The sequence below is a fragment of the Trematomus bernacchii genome, unplaced genomic scaffold (assembly GCF_902827165.1).
Source record: "Trematomus bernacchii unplaced genomic scaffold, fTreBer1.1, whole genome shotgun sequence".
In the NCBI taxonomy this organism is placed as follows: domain Eukaryota; kingdom Metazoa; phylum Chordata; class Actinopteri; order Perciformes; family Nototheniidae; genus Trematomus; species Trematomus bernacchii.
Window position 1 is genome coordinate 563,436 of NW_022987686.1, and position 24,978 is coordinate 588,413.

At 41.0% G+C, this 24,978-nt stretch overlaps 1 protein-coding gene across 3 annotated transcripts in view; it reads left to right on the forward strand.

Annotated features, from left to right (window-relative positions):
- stim2b (stromal interaction molecule 2b) overlaps positions 1-24,978 on the forward strand; it is a 44,533-nt gene that overhangs the window by 7,687 nt on the left and 11,868 nt on the right. For all 3 annotated transcript variants that reach the window (XM_034136901.1, XM_034136903.1, XM_034136902.1), the window contains exon 2: positions 14,541-14,671. In XM_034136901.1, coding sequence (XP_033992792.1) covers positions 14,541-14,671 — 131 coding nt within the window. The remainder of the gene's footprint in view (positions 1-14,540; positions 14,672-24,978) is intronic.

The window sequence follows — 24,978 nt, forward strand, 5'->3', positions numbered from 1 at the left end:
TATTTTACACACAGGATTTTTGTTAGCTTTGCGGTCTCCCAACTCATCAACGTTATTCTATTGGCTTTTTTTATAAGAAAAAAAGTTCTGATATACCCATTTTTCGCTACCTGCCCAGAACCAAACAGCATACAGGCAAAGTTAGCATCTTACTGGTTAACGTAGCGGAGAATTTAGCAGCTAATAGCCAGATATTTCTCTAGAAATTTGATACGACTGAGCTAAAAGCAGAGTGAGTATACAAACTACTCCAAATAAAGGATAATGTTGATGGGTAAATTGCCATATCAATTTCATAAGCTGATAATATGTTAATGAATACCACTTCAATGCAAAACCAGTCTGTCAGAAGAGGCATGGCTCCAGTTTTAGATCATTAATAAGCTCTCGACGATGACGCCGCTCAGTCCACTTCCCCCAGAAGTGGACAGCTGCCGGCCGTCTCAATCAGGGGCTTTAGGGTTGTGATCCAAACTAATGAGGCCCGTCACCAAACAGAAGACCCCCCCTTCCCCTGGAGTATTTATACTGGTGAAGTTTTCCATGTGAATTTTCCATCATGCTCCCTCTTCTTCTGAGCGTTCAGCGTCTTCCTTATCGTTGTCGAGATCTGTCGCCGCAACATCGCGCCAGTCTGACTTTCAACTGGGCTCACCGGGGAGATAATTGGGCTTTTAATTTAATGGTTTACCCCACTGGTGCCAATGTCGCTGAGCAGAGATCAGAATGAAAGACACAAGTCAATGACCTGAGTCGCCCCCCTGGTTTTTCCTCGAACAGTGTACCCCTGTCAAATAATTTCAAAACAAATCCTTGCTTTACATTCTTGAATCTCTAATCCTCACACCAGCATGTTTGAGATGTTTCATTCATTGATAAGTGGACAACAATAGCCGCCTGTAAGCGCCTCAGTGAGTGATGTAGGTCACTGTACTCAGCTGTACAGCGTTTCCTGCTGTGAGTAGCCTACAGAAGCAGGTCCGCCTGCCCTTACACAGCCCAGAGGGGACTATTGTGGTCCCGCTCCCCCTACTCTTTAAGGGTGTTGATCCCCCAGCTGGCAATGCATGGTGCTTGGCTGGGTTAGCCCTTTGTGATGGATGCACACAGGCTCGGCAATTGACAGGAATAAGCAAAAAATACATATAGTGAAATGTATGGTCTTTGTTCCTTTTTTCTCACTTCCTCAGTTGGGTTGTTCTCAGTTTAATGTCGTTTGGTAGAAACATTAAAAGGCTATTGAATGGCTGTATCTGCAACTTTTTTGATTACCTTTCAAGGCATTTTTGAAGAAAAAATACTTAACATTAGCTCTTTATAAGCCATGCAATCGTGAAAATCTTCTACTTTCATATCAGTTCAAATCAGTTTTCACCATTAACCAGGCAAAACAAGCTTTTTTGAAGTGGCCAACTTTAGCTTGTGTTGAATTTGATGCCCATCCTTCACCGTTTTCTGACATTTTATACACTACACGTGTATTAAAGGTGGGGTAGGTAAGTTTGAGAAACCGGCTCGAGATACACTTTTTGTTATATTTCATGGAATGCTCTTAACATCCCGATAGCAATGAATATCTTAAGTGCTTTGACAAAAAATCCATTAAAAAAAGTAATCTGTGGAAGCCGTAATACTGAAAAAAGCACGACCAATCATTTTAGCCGGCCCGGCTAAAATAACTGGATGTCCTACCTGCCTGTCAGCCTTCCATCTGTGCACAAACTTGTCTCATTCCCTCATTGGTCATGTGCGCGTTCGTGTGTGTTGGAGGAGGGGCTCTGTAAGGAAGTGGCAGTTTTTTTCCGGCTGTGTAATTTCAAATTCTAGCACACTCGAGCTGGTTTCTCCAACTTACCTACCCTACCTTTAATGCTGTAATTACAATGATCACTGTTAGGCCTAGGCTCCACGGGAACGAAAACGGGTTGAATCCGCATATTTCTCATGCGTATAGCCCTTTAAGCTAGACGACGCCGTAACGGAAACGTAGAAACAGACCCTGCAAACGACAACGGGTCCAAAGGTGGATAGATCTGGGAACGGAGCGCTCTGGGGGGTCCAACGGGGCCGTGTGGTAGCCTATACGGTCATCCGTTTCTGATAATGACGACGCAATAGCCCCGCCTCTCCCCACCTCTGCTGCTCACCCCCGCAAAAGTACACTGCACACTGAATTCAGATTATTTATCTTTATCTCGATATGGACATAAACGCGAGTGAAGTCTAATCTGACAGCAGCTCCTCCCGCTGTGATGCAGCGGGAGCAAAACACACACTTCAAGTCAGATAATCACCCTTAATTTTTAATTACCTCTCAAACTACCTAAACTAGTTATAAATATGTTTATTTTTACTGTCGAGTCATCATTACAGGATCAGCTGCTGCATGAGACAGACACTGACGCTGTCAGAAGAGAGGAAAAAGAGACAGCCTCTGTGTATTTTATTATTATATATCATTATATCGTCGTTATTCATTTGTTTTAAAGCTCAATAAATAACAAAGAAGACCTTTGACCGGCACTTTTATAATTTTGTCCGGAAGATTTAAACTTTAACACACGTTGACCGGCGAAAAACTCTGCCCGGATCCCTCGGCCCCCACCGCGGAGAATACACAGAAGTGCAGCCATGACAACCATTCTTCTTCGCTGCTTTTGTGGAGGAAGTTGCTGCTTTTGTGGAGGAAGTTACAGCGCCACGTACAGGCTCGGCATATGTACTAGGGATGCCAGAAACTGACCATGATCAAAATCGAAAATCGGACAGCCCTGGCGAATATTAATCGATTATTCGAATAATCGAATAATCGCTGGCATCCCTAATATGTACTGCAGCTTTTCCAGCGGTTGGATGTAAACGGAGCTGTCTCGTGGAGCTTGACACAATCCGGTGTATATTGCGTGTGGGCGGAAGCTTTTTTGCGTTTGCGTTTGCGTTACTCCGATGCGTTTTGCCGTATGCGTTCCCGTGGAGCCGGGGCCTTAGTTGCATCCCTGAAACGTAGCCAAGAATAAGTCAAATAAGAATTAAAGGCGGGTAGGGGTCACAGCTTGTCCTGTTATGCCAGTGGGATCCTGCTGTGATAATACTCATCACCTTAACACAGGAAGAAGCCAATGCCGTGCCCTTCACAGAGGCCTAAAATTGTCCCTGTGGCTTTCTCGCTTTGCATGTCTTATCTTGGCTAATCACATGTAGTTACTGAAGCATTGGTTTTCTCAGTGTGGCAAGAAAAGTCTTACATTGTGCTGTGCGATAAATGTAACCAACAAATGTGTTTTCCAGTGTGAGACCATTTTTTCAGAAGTTAGAAAGCTGATGAGATGTCTTTCTACAGCTGATTCTCCATTTCTATTCAGATGGATTGATCTCTTTCTATTCAAGTGGGATTTTAAAGTTAGATATTGGACATGAGGACTGGTCCCCTCTGATTTCAGGGACTTTCCATTTGCAGAAGACACGTGACGTTGTGGCCTGGGCAAGGAGCGGTGTGGATTTCTTTGGTATGCTGTCCTCTCTCAAGATTGTGTCCACCAACATTCATGCTCTGACCTGGGCCAACAACAAACTAACAAACTAGTTGAGACCAACACATTACAGTGGGATTCAAAATCGTGGACACCTATGTGATTTTCTTTCAGTCAATATTGAGTCCCCTTCTTTTTGCTGTCCCAACATGGCCAAAGAAATCAGTTTATTGATAGTTTCCAGGGTTGTTTTCATTGATCAACCAAGGACGCAGTTCGTCCCCTACGTGTCTTAGTTTGGGGGGAGGTGTGTGGACTTGACTGCTAATCCATCTTACAGTAGCATGTCCGGCCAACAGGTGGGTTCTTAGGGGCAACTTGGCGTCCCCTTGATCTCGTCCAAAAAGGGTCCCAGTTTATATTACACATCAAAGGACCTGATAGCGACAGAATGACTTTCACTTGATTTATTCCCCTGCTTCTCCTGCAGCAAGTGGGGCAGGGGTCTGTTAAATAATTAGGAAACTGTCCGCACCTTATTTCTTATGTTAAAAGCTTATGTTTTCCATGTAAGATGCAGGCAGTTGGTAACTATACAAAGTTCCTTTCTGCCACTGTTAAACCTCTACATCAGGGGTGTCCAAACTGCGGCCCGGGGGCCAAATGCGGCCCGCGGACCATTTTGAATCGGCCCTCCGCAAAAAAAAAAAAGTATAATGAAATATGGCCCACAAATGAAACTTGTGCTTTTCTTATATTGTACTTTTTAAATATGTAAACATATATTACACATTATTCATGCGTTAATAAGCCCCCTTTTTAATGAATTCAGTCAATTACATTTGAAAACATTTTCTAACGAATCTAAAAAAATCTTATTTAATAACTTATTTACTTAACAAGCGTGAAATATACCCTTCCTATTTCATCTTATTATAATCACTCTGAGGCTTCTGTTTTAAGGAATTAGCTGCCAACAAGATAAACGAAACCCTAGCTTGTGATGTAGGCTTTTTTTTTCTTAAAGCATATTCATGTATCAAGCCTAATTTACCTACATTTAGCTGACTTATAACTTAACTTACGAGGCAATAAACCTCACCTCTATAAGTGGCCCAGCCATTCGTATATTTTTCTGTATGTGGCCCTCGGTGAAAAAAGTTTGGACAGCCCTGCTCTACATGCATATTTTTTTTGTCCAGATTTGACATGATCTTTATTAGGATGACTGGTATCTATTGTCTGATGTGTGGCACCTATTCATAGCTTTCAAACTAGCGTCTATATCTGGGAGCCCCAAGTAAAAAGAAACCATCAGAATCCTGTCAAGCAGGAAGGTGTAAGACACACACAGGAAGCTGGCAGAGAGCCAACTCGACTGTCTGATACACATCGTCAGACTGAGGACTTTCCCATGCCAACATGTTGATGGAGGCGTCCAAAACCCATTTATCTTTTAGTGCCACATTTCAAGGGGACACTAAAAATGTGTCCTTTTCTGTTAACACACCTTGTAGTTTTACAGTCAGAAGTGAGAGGCCTTTCCGGATCCTTCACATACATGTCATTTGAAATCTTTCCGTTTCAAGGTCGTACAAAGATCTGAGCTGTTGATTTTTTTTGTTTACACTTTTGACACACCTTGAACAATGCTTTGTACAGTATCGAGTCTATTTGACTGCTCTTTACCTGCTGATTGTGAAGGTGCACATTTTGTGTTTTCAAAGTTCCTGTAATATGAGCCTTGTTTGAAAGATCTGTGGTTGAAACTGCAATCTGTTGTCAGATGCAACACATCTATTGTTGCAAGCTATCTGATTAGCAACTGAACACATCATTGTGAAATAAAACCACTTCTTAATGCTATTGTTGACATGTACTTCAACAGACCTTAATATGGTCAGAATTGAGCTCTTTAAAATGTCAAGTACAGTTTGTTAATCTTTAGAAGTTTAAAAAGATAATAAATAAAGTTTCTGAAATTCAATTATACATTTTTATCTTGATTTTCTTTTGTCATCCACTACAATTTCAGCAACCTGTTTTTTTATTTATTTGATTTTAGGCCAGAATTGGACTATTGAATTGTTTTTGAAAGTATTGAACACTTTTTTAAAAGTCCTTTCTGAAGCTATAAGCCCTAAAATGGGAAGAGCCCTTAAGTAATATTGCTTAATGGAAAGCTTAAAATAGGGAAAATTATACAACATTAACATAAACTCTTTAAATTAAGCGATATTTCAAAGTAAGGTCTTTCAAATTTCTAAATAAAGTGGTGTTGAAACTTAAACGCTCAATGATTTCAAATGAATACAGCTACTATTTGATTCCGTACACATCTGGTTTTGGTTTTGTGTCCAGTCTTCTTCTGTCCTTCTTTTATTTATTTAACCAATTTGTGGCTATGTCAGGGAACATGGGGTACCAAACCCTACCAGAGATGCTTCCCATAAGTCGGTGGGAAACTCTTTCAGCTATCTTGTCCCGAGGCCATGACATAAGAAACACTTGTTCCCAGTTGGTGATATCAAGGCTTCCTTACATAAAATCATTATATAATTAAACACTGATGTTGTGTAATAATATCATTGTTAACTTTTGGTCTCTGTCTCGCTTTCTATAGACACTGAAAATTACCCCGATATTCACAGGAGTGTGTCGGAGGCAGAGCTAATTAAATCCCCCTCTTCTTCATCCTCTCTCCTCCTTCAGCCGCATATATCCCACATCTCGTGTTCGCTGCTGTTATTGAAGCATTCCTGGGACGCCCGGGCGCAAAGAGCGGCTCCTTTTCTGGAAGTTTTTGCATGGCCTCCACACGTTTTGCTCTAGTTGTCCCCCCCTTTTTTTAAGCTGTGGCCTAAGCAGAGGATTACTGAAGCCCATTAAGAGGGTTTAGATGGGCAAGGGATACCCTGTCTCAGGTCAGAGAGCTCCCTTTTCCTTATTGAATCAGAGGGAAGACTTTTCTCTGTTTAGGGCAGATGCGATGCAAACTTAAAGGTGTCCTTTAAAGGGTTTCTCCTGAACGAAACTTAATAACAGGGCCCTAAACTTGACAGATTACATTTTTAACACACTCAAAATCCAATCAGACCATAATGAGTCAGACGTAGCCTTCCCTCACTGCAGTTTTCCGAAACTAATCCATCTCCACCTGTATTGTTTGCTTCTTACATTGCTTCTTACATTCAGCAAATTGCGACAAAGATAATACTTTTCAGGGTGTATCGGGTTCAGTTGAGACATGTCTAACGTCTGGAGCCGGGACACATGTAGCTTAGTGTGTCTCTGGTTTTGCAAGACTGTGTTTTGGCTGAAGGCGGGACTCTCTCTTTGTGTAGGCGACTCTTACGTATGATTCATCGCTTCATGTTGTTTAAATGTGTTTTAACTCCCACTCTAGGAATTATGCGCTTGTGTGTCGTGCGGCTTTTTGTGTTTGCTTGTTGATGATTTTTCTGTTACACATCCTTTTTGACATAGCCTAGGGCACCCTGGGGGGTAAGAAAGCTCACATGCCAGCTTAGCAGTAGCTCAAACATCACACAAAAATCAAAATCCTTGAAAAAAAAAAAAGACTTTCTTTGTGCAAGCATATCAAGACGGAGAAAGGACTTGTTTGATTTTGTCAGATTCTTTCCCTCCTGCTGGCCAACTTCATTAAAGCCACATTATCATTTTTTTATGTGATCCCCCGTTGAATAACAAACCGAAGTCAACCAGGTCAGTTTTTTAAGTACGCTCACAAAGCGTCCATTTTAACAGCTTTAGCAAACTGATAGTAACATACAAACACTTTCTGTATCTTGCTTCTACCTCTCTCTCTGCACTAGCCGGGGGCATTTATAGGAGGCTAATGATATTTGTGTCTTATTAATGGCTGCTGATGAGCGGAAATGGTAGACTCTCCAGAAGCTTTATTTACTTGCCTTTAATACTGACCCTTCAGCTTTACTTATGACACTGCCATATGGCCGCTGGTTACAGGGTTTAGTACACATGGACATCTCATTGCCCCCCGCACACTTTATCACAATTTGGAGCATCTAATTGGTGTATTGAATGCAACTCGTGCAGTGCCCGTTCAAAACGTGCCTGTCCAGAACCAGCCGATTGTTTGGCCCCATGCTCTTCGAACAGCTTCCCATTGAGCACCAGCCGTGACATAGTAGCATCCCCTACCAATTCTACAGAATATATTTAATTTCCGTACAAAAACTCACACAAAAATCGAGCTGTACCCAGCATGGGGCGGTGTAGAAGAACACATTTTTAAATGTAATTATATTCAACTTACCCTCACCAAAACAAAACAAAAACGATGGGTAAAGACTTAGCAACATATATTTGGACTAAACCACTTTCGGGGGGGCGGGGGGGAGCCCTAGTAATATTTTAAGCGTTGAAGAGTCAGTTTTATCAATCATACCTTGGACAATGTTTACAGGGGTCCCCTCTCATTACACAGACAGACAGACAGACAGACAGACAGACAGTGTCCCTGCACTGCCACTGTCTGTCATCAATAAAATGCAGGAATTCATAAGAATGCATTTAACATCTTACTTATCGTCCATACATCATAAATGCGTGGAAGCTGATAGGAGTTGGCATGGCGACAGTGGATCTAATGAACTGCTGACACGGCTGTCACAGTGTAGTTATATTATGTTTGACATGGAAGCGTGTCAAATAAACTTGTCGCTAAAGTTGAGACTAAAAACTAGACTTTCATTTGATCAAGGTCAAGCGTGTCATTGTAAGCCCATACATGTGGATGTCACATGATCTTTTCACTGTTTTCAATGCCTTGGTAACATAATCATATTAATAAGTAATAATAAAAAAATAAAAAAACTTTTATAGGTTATTTTTGTGTTCAAAATTAGATGCCTTACTGTACATTTGTAAAAAAGTGCTTATTTTCATTGCTTTGAGGGAATTGTAAAGGGACTAATTTGATGCATAGACTTCTGACACTCAAATAAGATACCCATAAGTAAAATATATGCTCCGGATACATCAATACAAAATACTGTTTGTGTACTTTACACAGTTTTTTGCTTGTGTATGCATAGGATAAAACAACAGTTTTCTTCCACTTTTTTTCATCTGTATTTAATTGCTTCACAAGGCAACCTCATGACTGAACTTTGTCTGAGCGTATCTGAGATGTGGTCACTGTCAGGAGGCTGAAACACGAAGAGGTGAAGCTCATCTGTCTCAGCGTGAGGAGTGTTCGCTGACATGTTCTTTAGTCTGCTTCCGCATGACTTGATCCCGGTTGAGTCTGCCGCCACCTGTACTGCCATTAAGCACCGTCTTCGACACTTGAGAGTGTGTATGAATATATGTGTGTGTGTGTGTGTCATTTGAGTCTGTAGTGAGAGACAATGTGAGAGAAGGAAATAGCTGAGGACGCGGAGACATGTTTGCGGGTGAGAAGGGGCCGCTCCAGCTCCCTTTGGCTCCCCAGAGTCGCATGTCAGGCCCATCATATCCTGCTATCTTAATCCATGTCGCCACTGCCCGGATAATCTTACACTGGATCTTGGCTCTGCACCAAAGTTTGAAGCGAGGGGGCGGGGGGCAGAGGGCACGTAGCGCCTTCTCCTCCCAGGTGGAGATCTTACTCTGGGCCACATGGGGGCTCATATGTGGCGTCTTTCCGATTTACATTTGTATTATCAGAAGTAACCTTTCAATACTTTCCAACTTCTCTACCCTGCCTGTGGCATTCAATCACAAGCCTTTCTACAGAATATTACACCTTTTTATAAGTGTTTCTCAAACTGAAGTACACATTGCATTTGTTTGGAACTATTTACAGCTGTGGATTAATACACATTTGGTGGAGTAGTTAGCCGAGTATTGACAGAATTAGGACTGTGCGAATATCCCAAAAATAAACAACATTGTTTGTTTTTACAAAGTACTTTCCAACTTCCTTCCCCTTCCCCTGTTTTATATATATATCAAAAAGGCTGTGTAATTTATTAAGACAGCTGGGATTTGTAGTTTTTACCAACGTTTTTTACAAACTGGAGTGGATATTACATTTGTGTGGAACTATTTACAGTTGCGGATTAATACATATTTGGTGGAGTAGTTAGCCGAGTATTTACAGAAGTAGAACTATGTGTGATTGTCCTAAAATAAACGACATTGTTTGTTTGAAAGAACTTGTCAACCTCTCAATACTTTCTAACTTCCTCACCCTGCCTCTGGCACTTACATTTAGTTTTATATTTAAATGTAATTTATTTAGACTGCTGGGATTTATAGTGTTTAGTAACAGGTTTTTTTATCTGGAAAGGGTATTGATATTGATTAATACACATATGCTGGAGTGGTTAAGTATTTATAGAAGTAGGAGTGTGTATTTGGGATTCACGCAAAAACTACATTGTGTGTATTTTACGTATCAAAGGAGCATGTCTGATGTTGCAATGGTTTGGCTCATTGATGTGATTTTAATGGAGGTCTATGTCACAGAGAAGACTGACCCAATTGCATAAATAGAACAATTCAGTCCTGCCTGTCACTGATCTGAGTTGAGCACGTTTGAGAAAAGGAATGCAGAAAAACAAATCGTACTCCAAAACTGTCACTTCTATCATGTTACCACACCAAACTTACATGAGGAATTTTTTTTTCGACACTTTGGAAAGAAATGTCGCTCTCTAACATTTGAACACACCCAGAATGCAGTTGGGTTAGCGAGCTAGGTTGGCTGTATACATTCACTCATACAAACATGTAAGGATGTCCATGTGTCTCAAGGGAAGAAGATGAAGGAAGTCCCCAAAAAGACATCTTAAAACACACTTCTCTCTTGTCTCCTGTCACCTTGCTTCCTGTGAAAACAAAGACAGAACTTTTTAATGACATGCATATATATTGTGCAGAAATGTTGAGGTGTTGGGATTCACTTTAAAGGCAGCAGCTGACAGCTCAAACGCTTTTGTTATCAGATGCTTTGAAACCAAACCTGCCGCCCCCTGTGACAGCTTGTTTGAGTTATGGCAAAGTGAATTACTGTAAGACTGCTTAGCGTGTGTGTGTTTGTGTGTGTGTGTGTGTGTGTTTGTGTGTGTGTTTGTGTGTGTGTGTGTGTGTACTTAACATCTGCTTGTGTGTCTGTTTGAGTTAGGGGGACCTCTGCCATTGTTGAGCTTTTACATCCTGACAACTGGGAGCTTGATGTTAAAAATAACCGAGTGCTTTCCAATTTTGTCATCTTTTGGGACTTGCTTCTCCCGGCTGTTTTGATTTAGCGTGCGTCCCCCTGGAATGCTTGGGGTCACCGACGGCCACTTCCTGTCGCATGGTTCCTCATTGTCGCGCTCGCAACTGTCCCTAAAGATATTTAAACATGCTCAAAAATAGGACACCTGGGCGAGGAAAGGCTTTGGCTGTCACATTTCTCACTAGGTGTCCCAGCTTAAAAACTGTCAGTTAAATACAGCTGTTTTTTTTCTTCTCCTTTAATCTCAGGATTATCTTTTACCTCCATTGATTTTTTTTAGAAAGAAAATCGGTTCACGAAGAGTTCTCCTCACATGATGAACAGATTTAGGCCACGAGTAAAGAAATAAGTGACAATTAAATAAAAAGGATATGTCTCTGCTAAACAAAGAAAGTTAGATTCAGTACAAATGTGCAGTGTGTATGTGTCCGTGTAAAACACAAGTCAAGTATTTGTTCCTGTACCAAGCAGCCAAATAGATATGCATGCTATGCAAACAACAGGCTATGTAAACTGCACTGGTAGGCTAAGCAAATGCATTATGTAACTCGCTGTGAAGCATCAGATGCTTTTTGAGTATAGACAAAAAGGACACTGTTGAGATAAGGCTGATTTGAGAAAGAGCCTTATTGTGTGGATAATCTTTCTTGTCACTGATAGACACACATTTAGCATAGCTTGAAAATGAAGTGATAGCAGTGCTCGATATTTGTGTTTATACACCGGACACGTTTGGTAAAGGTTTAACAGGAAGATTCTTGTGGTCAGAGCAGGATGGTTTTCTAATTGGTCAAAAACACTATTTAAATATTTATATCAGAAACACATCGTCATGTTAACAGGTGGAGCCATTGTGGTGTCACCCAGTTCAATCAAATGACTGTGTCTGAACAACACTGTTATCCAACCTCTGGCACGGCTCCCCGATGAGGCCGGTCCAGTTTCTTCGCTGGTTTCTTCATTTGACATGGGCACTCTCCCCAGTGTCCACTCATCCAAACTTAGCCCGGGCACACGTCCAATCAGATGCCTCCTTTTGCTTATTCTGCAAATTGCCAAGAGGCAACTCTATAACTAACGTGTCAAGTCTTGTTTCAGTAAACAGATCCAACATCAAGAACCCAATAGAATCGCAACATGGTATACACTTTACTGTACATGTTGATGTATACACTTTTTTTGTACATGCGCCCAAAATAGTTAGGACATGTTTGCAGTATTTGAGTATAGTGAAATAATTTTACAATGTGCTTTAAACATTTATAAGGATTTAAAATATATACATACAGTTTTCTATATTTCCTAGACCTGTGTGTTAAGTATGTTGCTAAAAACATGGGGGCAATTAACCTGCCTTAGCACACAGACTGGTAACAGATAAACAGCTAGCTTGGCTCTGTTTAAAAGTAACCAAAATACTTTCATTTGTTTCACTTTGGCTGAATGATGACATGAAATAACCTAGATATAAAGTATCAATGAGTGAGTGAGCTTTTTAAAATGCTCTTTGATAAATTGATAAAGCCAGACTAGCTGTTTGTAGCTGGTTAGCTTAGCGTAGCATGGAGTCTGCAGACTCCATGCTACGCTAAGCTAAGCTAAGCTAACCAGCTACTGGCTCAAGCTTCATAAATAACATACAGACTCAAGCTTCATAAATGACATACAGACAAGAGAGTGTCATTAACTCTTAGCAATCATTTGAAAATTGTTGTTGAACTAATACTTTAACAGCAACAGATAATTTGCACATTTTCTAAACGTTTTGACACTAAAAGGTATGGAGCATTTGAAGTAGTCAACCAAGATGTCGAGTCAGCCTTTCTGACGCTCCACCACTTTTTGATATTTCTACTTGTCTCTTAATTACAATTTCTATTTGTTTCCTGGTGGCATTTCTGTCGTTCTCTGACTGAGAAACTCCTCTCATTGCTACTCTCTGATACGTGAGTTGCTGACTAATACTTGTTTGGGTGTCCCTTGGCTGCTGAGTAACTTTGTGTTTGGTCTGAACCAGTTGCCAAACAGGGAGTGTCATTATTTGTTGGTTCTTGGACAAAGATTTGGCACTCCTGGGATTGAGGCTAATGCTTTAGGTGTGTGTGTGTGTGTGTGTGTGTGTGTGTGTGTGTGTGTGTGTGTGTGTGTGTGTGTGTGTGTGTGTGTGTGTGTGTGTGTGTGTGTGTAGTGTGTGTGTGTGTGTGTGTGTGTGTGTGTGTGTGTGTGTGTGTGTGTGGTGTGTGGTGTGTGTGTGTGTGTGTGTGTGTGTGTGTGTGTGTGTGTGTGTGTGTGTGTGTGTGTGTGTGTGTGTGTGTGTGTGTGTGTGTGTGTGTGTGTGTGTGGTGTGTGTGGTGTGTGTGTGTGTGTGTGTGTGTGTGTGTGTGTGTGTGTGTGTGTGTGTGTGTGTGTGTGTGTGTGATGTGTGTGTGTGTAGTGTGTGTGTGTGTGTGTGTGTGTGTGTGTGTGTGTGTGTGTTGTGTGTGTGTGTGTGTGTGTGTGTGTGTGTGTGTGTGTGTGTGTGTGTGTGGTGTGTGTGTGTGTGTGTGTGTGTGTGTGTGTGTGTGTGTGTGTGTGTGTGTGTCATTGAGACAGTTTGGCACCCGTCCAGCTTGAACTGTCCATGGCTTGGAGGACTGGAAGTAATGGGCTCATTTCCCCAGTGGGACTGAATAAAAACAAGAGGGTCTGCCTGGGGACGCTGCAGGAATGACAACAAGAGAGTTCAGCACTTAGTGGACGGCAGCTTTGAATAGATGCTTTATATGATGTTGTTGTTGTTGTTAGCACTGCATTTGAGATATTAGAGATAACAGCCACAACTGAATCACTTTAATTAGATGCATCACTGCACTGTATTTACAAATGTAATATTTGAAAATTGAGTTAACCTTAGATGACTGAGGGACTCGATGGGGGGCTAATTTTATACTCACCGTCACTCGCTACCTTTCTAATGCACAATTGTGAATGTTAAGCACACAACCGTGTATTGTTAGTTTAAAAAAGCATCTTAAAACTGCTCAAAAACATTTATTTCCTCATTCCAAATCAATCAAGGAAATGGCTTTCATTTTGATAAATTCCTGTGAGACTTATGGTACACTCTCCTTGGAAAACAAAGTCATGTGAGGAATACCAGCTTCTTACTGTAAGGTGTTATTTTGTTGCTGCTTTTTTTTTTTTACCCTGCCATTCAAAACACCTAGCATTTAGATCACACAACCAATTTCTATTGATCAAATACTAAAATATTTTCATTATCCATTATCTACAGAGTATTTTCAAAATGACATGATTAGTCATTTGGTTTAGAAAACAGTGAGCTAGTCCTTGTTCTTCCACTGCCCATTACAATTCAAATGTCAGCCAAATATATTTTTGAATTTCTAACTAAAGGGCCTGGACCAATCAAATAATTGGCCTTTTGCATTGAAGAAAGGTCAATGCATTTCTGTCTGGCAACTGCTACCAAACATGCAAACACATCCACATTCTACAACAATTGGTGCGTGATTATCTTTTGTCTCTCTTACATGAAACTATTTGTTGGCAAAATGTGCAACAAGCCTAAGTTTCATTACATAACAGCAATTCCTTGGCAGTCATGTTGTTTTGGATTCTTTGGTAACGATTATGTAGGCTTGTAAAACCTGCAGATCCTGCTCTAACTAAAAGTCGAGGAAGTGTGCTAATCGCTAACCTGTTTGTTCCTGAGTCATAATAATTGGACATGTCATCATCCTGCCAACGTCCTCTTGCTTCTTGTTAGCCTTCGCCCTGACCCTTCCTCTCTTACCTGATGTTTTTGTCCCCTGCAGACCCCTGTCTCATCGTGATTCCGCCATGCATGGGCGAGGAGGACCGCTTCAGTCTGGATGCGCTGCGGCACATCCACAAACAGCTGGACGACGACAACGACGGGGGAATAGAAGTCAACGAGAGTGTGGAGGTGAGCTTTGGGGTTTAGGGTCGTTAAAGGGGACACTCAGGTTCAAAGTGTTGCCTGGAAACACACGACTATGCACCTGGGTTGTAAACAACACCTAAAAATGGCAATTTTGTGTCACCACGATTTTCATGTTACCGGTGTTTTGTAGCTCATTAGTTAACCAAACCAAACTTGTAAATGACAAGGGTGTTGTCACAAGAATATGATTCATACATGTACATATTGATATAACAGTGAGTAACAGCTTGTGGCAGCGTGTCAAGCTATGTAGCTATCCTAAAAAGTCAAAGGCATTTTATTATTAAGCAGTTAGTCATCGCAGGAGAGAAACTGGTGTCAGCATTTTTCACATAGTGACACATCCTCAGAAACACACGCTGGCATTTAGACCGAAAATATGCTAATATTTAAAGCAAATTAGCATATTTCTTTGATATTTGTCATGGTTTATGGATTTTAATTTATATGGATGCATCCACAACTATACTCACACTTTATCACCATTTCCTTTGAAATGGGTGTCTTATATCAAGGATTCATAGATATATTTATCATAAGCACAAACTCTACAGTTTAGTCGTTGGCAACGAGAAAGTCTTAGGCTCCTCCAACAAACCATCATGCAATATACTTAAAATAAAATAAAAATACATACAATAGGGCAATAAAAAAGTACAATACATTGGTCATGAGAAAACCTTGATATTTTTGCGTTTAAATTACAGTAAAAGCATATTTAGACGCATACAGTTCTTGTAAGGTCCTAACTAGGGATGTAGTTGAAGTATGGTGGTAGTTACACTGGTTGTGTGTTTTCTTTGTGCATGTGTGTGTGTGTGTGTGTGTGTGTGTGTGGGTGGGTTGTCTGGAGAGACGAGGGACAGGTTTCTCTGAGTAACTAGAGGGGTAAAACTGACATCTGAGAGTACTCTGACCTGGCGTGGCCCTGGCGACTCTCGGTAATCAACGACCTCTTACGTTCTAAAGAAACCACTCTGGACCACGGTTACATTCTGTGTGTGTGTGTGTGTGTGCGTGCGTGCGTGTGTGTGTGGTGGGTTGGTAGGAGTCATTTTTAACTGGCTGAGAAGTGCTGGTGTGAGAAACAGTTATACCCCTCAGCCCTTCGGTGGCCCCTCGGTAAAGAGCTGGACGCCTTATGAGTCGCGTCTAAAGACCCCTGAGGGTCAGTGTGAGAACTGGCCCCCTGCCCACACCAAGGCGACGTGCGACTGCATATTTCACCGACGCCTGCATGTACTCTAACGTATAAGAGTATGTTACACCCTTTGTCTTTATAAGGGCAATGAGCTGTGTCCATCTCTCTCCAACAGTTGTTTTTGGCCAACGCTCATTACTGAGGATTTCCAAGCGTCTTATTTGGGACCCTGGCAGCGGCTGAGCGGGGTTTCACAACATGATGGATGCTGCTTTCACCAAATGAGTGTCCGTCTATCAGTTAGTTAAAGGAAAGGCGCACATTGTCTCTGGACCGGTAGCTGAAACTACTAAAAGGGGATTTTATCTGTCAGGTTTCCTCATATTAAGTGATAAGGGTTTGTGTTTTAGTCTCTTGCTGATAAAGGGCTGTCTGGAGTACATTCTCATAACTTGTCATTAACTCCCTCAGAGAAAATGACTCTCATTAAGAGTCTTTAGGGTACTTTGAATCAAATGTCTCCAAAAAAATACCAACTAGAATCAATGCTTTCCCATTTAAACAATGTTAAGTACATTTAAATCAATTGTGATTTTGTCTTCTCCTGTCCATGTCGATATGTCTTCAAGCAAGACACGAAACACCCACTGTGTTTGCATGTGCCTTGTTTACTGTCAATTTCCTGTTACTGTCAGTCTCTTCCTGGCAGTGATAAATTGAAGGCAGTGACACAGTTTTATGAAGGAGGGTGGCAAGTGCAAGGCCGGGGGGGGGAAGTCAGCCCGATCTGGCCTTCTGGGGACGAGACCTCTTTGGCCCCTTACCCCCCTGGTTGTAACCTGACCCCCCGCTGGCACTTGTTGCTAGTTTACTCCCACCTATTTTTCCCAAACTCGCGAGGATGACTAAGATGCGAGGATGCATTTGTAACGTTATAGCCGTGGTCCAGTTTTTCATCACTCGCATTTCAGAGATTCTTTTTGCTGGTGGTAAAAAATGATGTGAGGTCGGGGGAGATTTATGGTGACAATTAGCAGCATGTTCAACAGTAAAATATTATTTTGGGCAAAAGGCCAATCTGGTGGAAGATGAAAAGGACGGTTTTATGTGTTTTTGAAAGTATTAATTTTTTCAATCCATTTTGGTCTTTGTGGTTAAAAGAAATATAGGATTATTAAAACGTTTTGTTCTACCTATTTAAGTAATTGTAAAAACAAAAATTCAAAGAAATAAAATGTAATAGGTTAACCCTAAATGGGAATATGTAATATATTTTATGATGGTAAATGTTACGCTCCCGATAAATAAAACCAAATGTAATCATTTATTTTCAATAAATGTAATATATTCTTGACAGAAAAAGACAACCTTGCAAGCATCTTCACACACTTATTTATAATTATTTAATGCAGGTAATTTATCATGTATTTGTACATGTGATACAGTAACCAGACACCTTAAGTCTTACATAAAAAGATCTGACTAATAAAACATTGTATTTGCCGAAGCTAAGCCTATTTCAACTTACATAAGTAGTTTGTTTAAGCAATGAAATGAAAACAAATACAATTCACATTAACCGTTTACAAAGCGACCTTATCAGCGAGTCACCTGGCAGCGCTGAAGAGTTACATTTGTTTTACTCTTAAAATCCCGCTGTAACTTAACAACTATCAGTGTTGCTAAGTTACCGGGAAATGATCTCTCTCTGACATATTTAAACCTAGCAATGTTTCACAGTTTATAAAAGCACACATATAACGTACACGCACACAGATTGCTTTGATGTAAACTGAGTCATTCTTGCTGCAGCATGTGACAATGTTTAATCACACCACTGACGTATATCAATAATTGCTGTCAGTTATAATGGGCCATACACAAAAAGAGCACCCATTGATGTGTACTTAAATATATTGGCACTGTACAATGGTGAGCAAACACGGATGTGGAGCGGCCAACGAGTTCCACTTCCCTTTACGACTACAGTACTTACTGACATGTTGCGTCACAGAGCTATCACTATGGCTGTATATATTAAAAAAAAAAAGGCTTTGGCTGCTTGTGAAGTTCATATTTGTTTACTTTCTTGGTCAGAATCAATTGGAAAAGGTTGATTATTAGATACACAATGCCAATTTACCAGCTTTGCCATAAACTTGGAGCGTGTATAAGAGTAGTTTTGATCAAATACCTCCATTTCCTGACAGTATTGTTGGGTTGACGATTGATGAAACGCAATATTGACACAATGTAAATAGTGATACAAAATAATGTTGATTTCTGGAGGTAGAGGCAAATAATAGAACTACAAGAACAGTCTACAAAAAACTTTAAATTACATCACTTCACTGTAATGTAGCCTTTAAAAATGTTGATGCATACACCTACTACTTTATTATACTATCTCCAAAATCCAATACGTTATCTAATCTCACATCACAATATCAATATTCGATACTTTTCCCAGCCCTGCATACACTCCCATGATTTTATGATATTTGAGTTGGTGTCAAATAAAGTGTATTTATAAAGTCTCTTGAGGGGTGGTGTGGGGGAGTCACAGGGCGGCAGGTGCACGTCCTCTCCTCGGGGTGCTGGGATTTGGGCGATCCGTGTGCCAAGGAGACACTCGGTTAGATGGTGTTGCATCACTTTGAAATCACAAGAACCCAACTAACGTCACAGCAGGGCCCAATGTCTTTGTGTGTGCGTGTGCGTGTGTGTGCGTGTGTGTGTGTGTACTTTATTAATCCTTGACACGCCATGTGTAGCAACCTGGGTGAACAATTAGGCTTGCATGTGAGTTCTTCATCTGTGCAGGCATGTTGTAGACATGACTCACTGGAGTTTGGGCGGGTAATGAACAGAAGAAACTTGAGGAGCGTCTAGGGCGATACAGTTGTATCTGTAGAAAGGAGATTTGAGAAGGTGTTTGTTGACTTGTCTGGGAATGTTCTAGAGGGAACAAGAGCAGTGACGGACTGGCCATCGGGACGTTCGGGACGAATCCCTATGGGCCGGTACTGAAGTGGGCCGGTCGGACGATGTGGGCCGGTCGGATCAGTCACTAGCACACCCCCCCCCCCTCCGTTGACAATTTACTAGCGGTATTTACTTGCGGTACCGAGGTGGGCCAGTCGGATGAGCCACTAGCATAACCCCCCCCCCCCGCCCCCCCCCGTTGAGAATTTACTAGCGATACGAAAGTGGGCCGGTCCCAATATCGAAATATCAGTAATCTGTATTGTGGCGTAGGGCCTTACAATGATGTGTATACGTATGACAACAATCACAGTTTTCACAACAGTAGTAGCTATTCAATCAACAACCAGTGACGCTTTCAATGGACAAATGACAGATACTGTAATGGATCATTTTATATATACCAACCGCCCTGATTCAAAACATGGACGAATACTAGTTGCATGGATATATTATCAGGATTTACCCCCTCTAAAGCGAAATAATTAGGACCTCTGCCACATTTTTATGAAGCCTAGTGTTTATTTGATATGGGCAAGTGAACATTTTCTTCAATCAGAGCACATTGTGATGCAAAGACAGCCACTTTGATCTTGGGCAAAGCAACACGCCTCACTGAAAATCAGGGAAAGCACGAGGAAGACCTTATCGTACGGGGGTTGTTTCACAACCCAGCGTGCCCAGTTGTCTTTTGTGATGAATCAGTTGTGCTCCGAATTGCTCTCACGTTACATAAATCAAAAACAGCTTACCTTTTGTCCCGAAATAATAACATTGACTACAATAAATCAATCAAGCCTGCACTTTCAAACTACTGACGGGTTTGACTAATGTTGATGTGTGCTGTTGAAGCAGATGTGGACAGATGTAGTTGATATCAGAAGTGCATAGAGTCACAGTTGACTGTTGTGGAGCGCAAAGGATCATGGGAAGAGATCTCATCCAGCTCCCCGCAAGCTGGAATCTGATTGGAACAAATAGGTCTTTGTTTGCTGCTGTGTGTGTCAGAGCCGGTCTCTATAGGATCTGTGGAGGTATGATTGTCTCTTAATGCTGACTCTTGGTCCTCAGGCAACGTTAAGGCGCCATATGTTCTCTGTCACACTAACTGAGAACACTTTCCAGGAATTTCTTCTTTTACATTTTCACCAGGCTCCACACCATGGCTGTAATTATCACAGCTATCCCACTGAACTCCTAACCACAGAGGCCGCAAGACCCCCACACAAAGACCTTTATAGGCCCGGCTCACCACTTTTTATAAAGCTGCTCTGCTAGTAGTTTTATAAGGAGATCACAGCACATGAATTACACTTACTCAGTTTGTGGATAAAGAGAGGAAGTAGTTCAGAAGTAGTTAAAAAGTGCAAATAGCATTGGATTATTTGTACAAAATAAAGGACAATATAGGATTTTTCACGCTGGCAATAAATGTTATATTTACAGAATATACTCATTTTTGTAAGCACTCTGAACTAATGCATTATGGTTTTATGGACAGTTTTTTTGGACAAAAATAGCAAAATATGTGTATCCTATCTGTGTTGCAATATTAAAGGTGGGGTAGGTCATTTTGGAGAAACCAGCTCGAGATCGCTAGAATTTGAAAATACACAGCCGGAACAAATCTGCCACTTCCTTACAGAGCCCCTCCTCCAACACATACGAACGCGCACATGACCAATGAGGGCACGAGATAAGTTTGTGCACAGATGGAAGGCTGACAGGCAGGTAGGCCATCCAGTTATTTTAGCCGGGCCGGCTAAAATGATTTTTCGTGCTTTTTACAGTATTACGGCTTCCACAGATGACATTTTGTTATGGATTTTTTGTCAAAGCACTTAAGATATTCATTGCTATCGGGATGTTAAGAGCATTCCATGGAATATAACAAAAAGTGTATCTCGAGCCGGTTTCTCAAACTTACCTACCCCACCTTTAATATTTGATTCTTTAAAACAGCCAGATCGATTCCAGTTAGTGGTAATGCCATTTTAGGAGTTTTAACCACACTATGATGCATATTTCATTGGGATAATTTTGTCAATCACATTTATTTTGGACATATATATCGTCCCATGCCTATTTTTCTATTACACAGCATGTGTTTTAATAACGAGATCAGGTATGGATTTCTAACAGGGAAAAATACCACTAAAAACAATATATTACCCAATTTCACTTGAGTGGAGGGATATTTGGGGTTAAAATAAAGACAGCTAAAATAATAACTAAATATAATCATTTAAAGCTGTTCTTATGATCACAGGAAGACGTTTTCAATAAGGCCTTTTCTATTCTCGTCCATGCGCTCTGTTAAATGTCAGCGAGGTCTGCCTCTCTGCCAGCAGGACTCCTCATAAAGCACCGCGAGCATTAAGGGCTTTGCCAGACGTTTGTTTGGACCGGTGTTGCACTCATTGTGGTCCCTCCAGTGACTCAGCAGACAGCCGGTTCCTTTAGTCCGCTCATGGTCTACGTCAGCGAGAAAACTCATTTGCATTTGTATTGAGTGAGAAGAAGGCGAAGGAAATAAAAACACTGTGCAAAGTTTTCAGGCCCCTCGGAGTGCCTGGTGCTCTACTGATGTGATGAAAGAGCTTTTCAGACCCTATGGGGACCCTAGCAAAAGCTTTCAGGAGGGGGACACAAGCCACAACAACAGCTTAACAGATATTTTTACTTTCAATTGAAATCTGAAGTGCGAATTTCGGTCAGTCCACCAATTCGTTCCAACAAAAATCAGATTGGTTGCCATGACATTTTCTACAGATATTCATTGTTACCAGAAGATGAATGCTTATGACTTTGACGATTCCCTGACTTCTCCTCTAGTTTCCACGGAGTATATTAGTTAACACATTCATGCACCCCTCAGGATGAACAGTCATGACAATTTAATGTATAATAGGGACACCATTTTAATCTGTCCAATATATTGGTTTATGACAAAATACCTCAAGGAGGAATTTGGTCAATTTGACCAGAGATGTACGATTCAGGTATTTTTAAGCTAAATCACCAATGTTGAGTTTATATTAAAGTGATGTCATATTTTAAAGGTAGAGTAGGTAAGAATGTAGAAACCAGCTCGAGTGCGCTAGAATTTGAAAGTACGCAGCCGAAATAAATCTGCCACTTCCTTACAGAGCCCCTCCTCCAACACACACGAACGCGCACATGACCAATGAGGGCACGAGATAAGTTTGTGCACGAGATGGAAGGCTGACAGGCAGGTAGGACATCCAGTTATCTGCCGCGGGCCGGGGTCTAGCTTTTTACAGCGCCACAGCTTCCACAGATGAAATATTTGTATATATTTATTGTCAAAGCATTTAATGTATTCATTGCTATCGGGATGTTAAGAGCATTCCATGGAATATAACAAGTGTTTCTGAAGTGAATTACCTACCCTACCTTTAAGTAATAAATCTTACTTGTTTATATCTTTTGAGAGAAATAAAGAAAGTAATTGTCTCCCCCCCCCAAAGAAAAACTTTGATTATGGGGTTGAAAAGCAATTTTTTTTAGACCTAGGTTTTGTATGCATTGCCACTTCACCTACATGATATTTACCCATGATTGGCTTAAGATGGTCACATGTCATTGAGTGTGTTTTAATACCCCGCGTCATGCCAGGTTTGTGTGTAAAATGGACTGCTGATAAAACAGTTGACTTTCAAATGAAGAGAGAGATCTCTACACGGACAGGCATGATTGACATTGATCCTGAACTACACGCACATTTTCTGATGTCCAGTAATCACTTTGATGCCAAATATGCCAGATGTTGTCTTCACAAAGGAGTACACAATTGTTTCTTCACTATGACAACCCCCCATTTCTAGAATAAGCTCCAGAAGTGAATCTCACGAGTGATTCCAAACCATGTCTGGATCACAGGGTGACATTTTCTCTCAGAGACAGGAAAAATGCATCCAGAGCTGGAAACGTTCGCTGCCACCAGACTGCCATTATTTATTCAATGTCAAGCTCCCAGCAGACGCAGTATAGATGTGAGAGAGTACGGGCGGGTTTTGAAAAAGGCATGCATGTCATGATAAATGGAGCCGTCCGAGACGTAGCTTCAAATGCTTTTAGGACTACTTCAAAGGGATTTGGTGCAGTCGAGCAGTGATGATAACATCTGTCTCAGCGGAGGCACATGACATATTTTCAAGCTGTGTGGAGAACTGGGTGTGCTCTATCGAGTCAGATGTTCAACCCATTGATCTGTGCCTATTGTGCTTCATGATGATGCGAGGTGTCAAAAACAACCTTTAGCTCCAGCGACGACAGTCAGTTTTACACCATTCATTTTCTTTTTGACACATCTCTGAGTTTGTTGCACATTCGTGTTTGCTGCTGAAATGAACAAGCAACACAGAACCACAGATTCAGCTCCGCTTTGATCAAAATTAGTGTCAGGAATGTTACACTTTGTTACACTAGTGATTCTACCAGCTATGCTTATCTTAATATGTCCCCACCTACAGTAGCTGCAGACCTTTATATTGTATAGATTGTTGCATAGCACTTCTGCATAGAATATAAAAACATGCTTGAAGTACTATAGGTTTATACACAGATATTTACGTATTAAGGCATAGTTAGAAATGGTATGGGCCTTTAAAGGAGGACGTGTTTTAAAAAAAAATGTATTTAGGGAATCGTTTCACAATTTTGGATATTAGCTTGTTTGCTAAGAGTTGAACAAAAACATAGATATTACCCCCGTTAATGAGCTAGAAGCAGGATAAAAGGGAGGTGGGTGGCGCAGTGGGTTGTGCGTTGGTGTTCGGATCAGGGGGTCACAGGTTCAAATCCCACTGCAGTCAGCATGTCGTTGTGTCCCTGGGCAAGACACTTCACCCCAAATGGCTCCTGTGGGGATTGTCCACAGTATTGAGTATGTAATGTAATAAAAGATAGCCTAGCTCACACCAAAGTAGAAAATAAACAAGCACCTCTTAACTTCATTAGTTGTGATATAATGTGTTGTTTCATATTTTTAATCCATACAAAAGAAGAAAGGTCATTTTAAAAGTGTTGTTTTTCGCATAGGTAACATAGCTACCCGGCCTTGTTTTTTATGCTAGTCTGGCAACAGCAGTGTACTTATAGCAAGCTAGTTATAAAGCCACACAGACATCAATTTGTTAAGTCATTTCGCGCTTCTCATTATATAACTTAGGCCAGGGGTGTCAAACTAAATTTAATCGCGGGCCACATCAGCATTAGGGCTGCACTCGAAGGGCCGGTTGTAACTTTAAGACTATATAAAAATATATATATATAAAATAATGTATTATATTACATGATTGCCTCTGCATTGGATTATTATCAGATAGGGTAATAACTTCATAATTAACTACGTCTGAAAGCAGAAGTCTGGGGCAAATAATTGCAAGTCTCTTCAGTGAGGATGTCACAAAATGATTTAAAAAGAAAAGCCAAATTCTGGGAAAAAAGTTAAAATCAAAAAAAAGAAGTGACATTTAAAAAAAGGAAGTGACATTTAAAAATAAAGTAACATTTAAAAAAAATAGTCAAATTCTGAGGAAAGGGCACATTCTAAGAAAAAAAGCATATTTAGAAAAAAAAAAGTCAAATTCTGAGAAAAAGGTCTAATTTGAGATGCATTGTGGGACATGTAGTTTATGGGCAACGTGCTTCTGTAAATCATCATGTAACCGTATAATAAACATATAATATTCTTTGCAAGCTCTTGTGGGGCCACAGAAAATGAAGTCACGGGCCGGATTTGGCCCCCGGGCCTTGAGTTTGACACCCCTGATTTAGGCCATTACCCATCAGCAAAGTAACATTAGTAACACCAAAGGCTAATGAGCTATCAAACGCAGGGCTGCTGTCTGAATTAAGAAGTAGACAGGAGGTGTAACGTTTTAGGTTTATGCCAAGGACAGACACACACACACACACACACACACACACACACACACACACACACACACACACACACACACACACACACACACACACACACACACACACACACACATTCACATATGCATGCACGTCCTGTTCTGTTCTGTGCATGAACTGTTCTGGCAATTGCTCGGTGGGGTTTGAGCTATAGCTTTCTCTGAAGGGCATTTGGTTCTGAGCTACCAAAGGAGGACAGCCAGAAACACACACACAC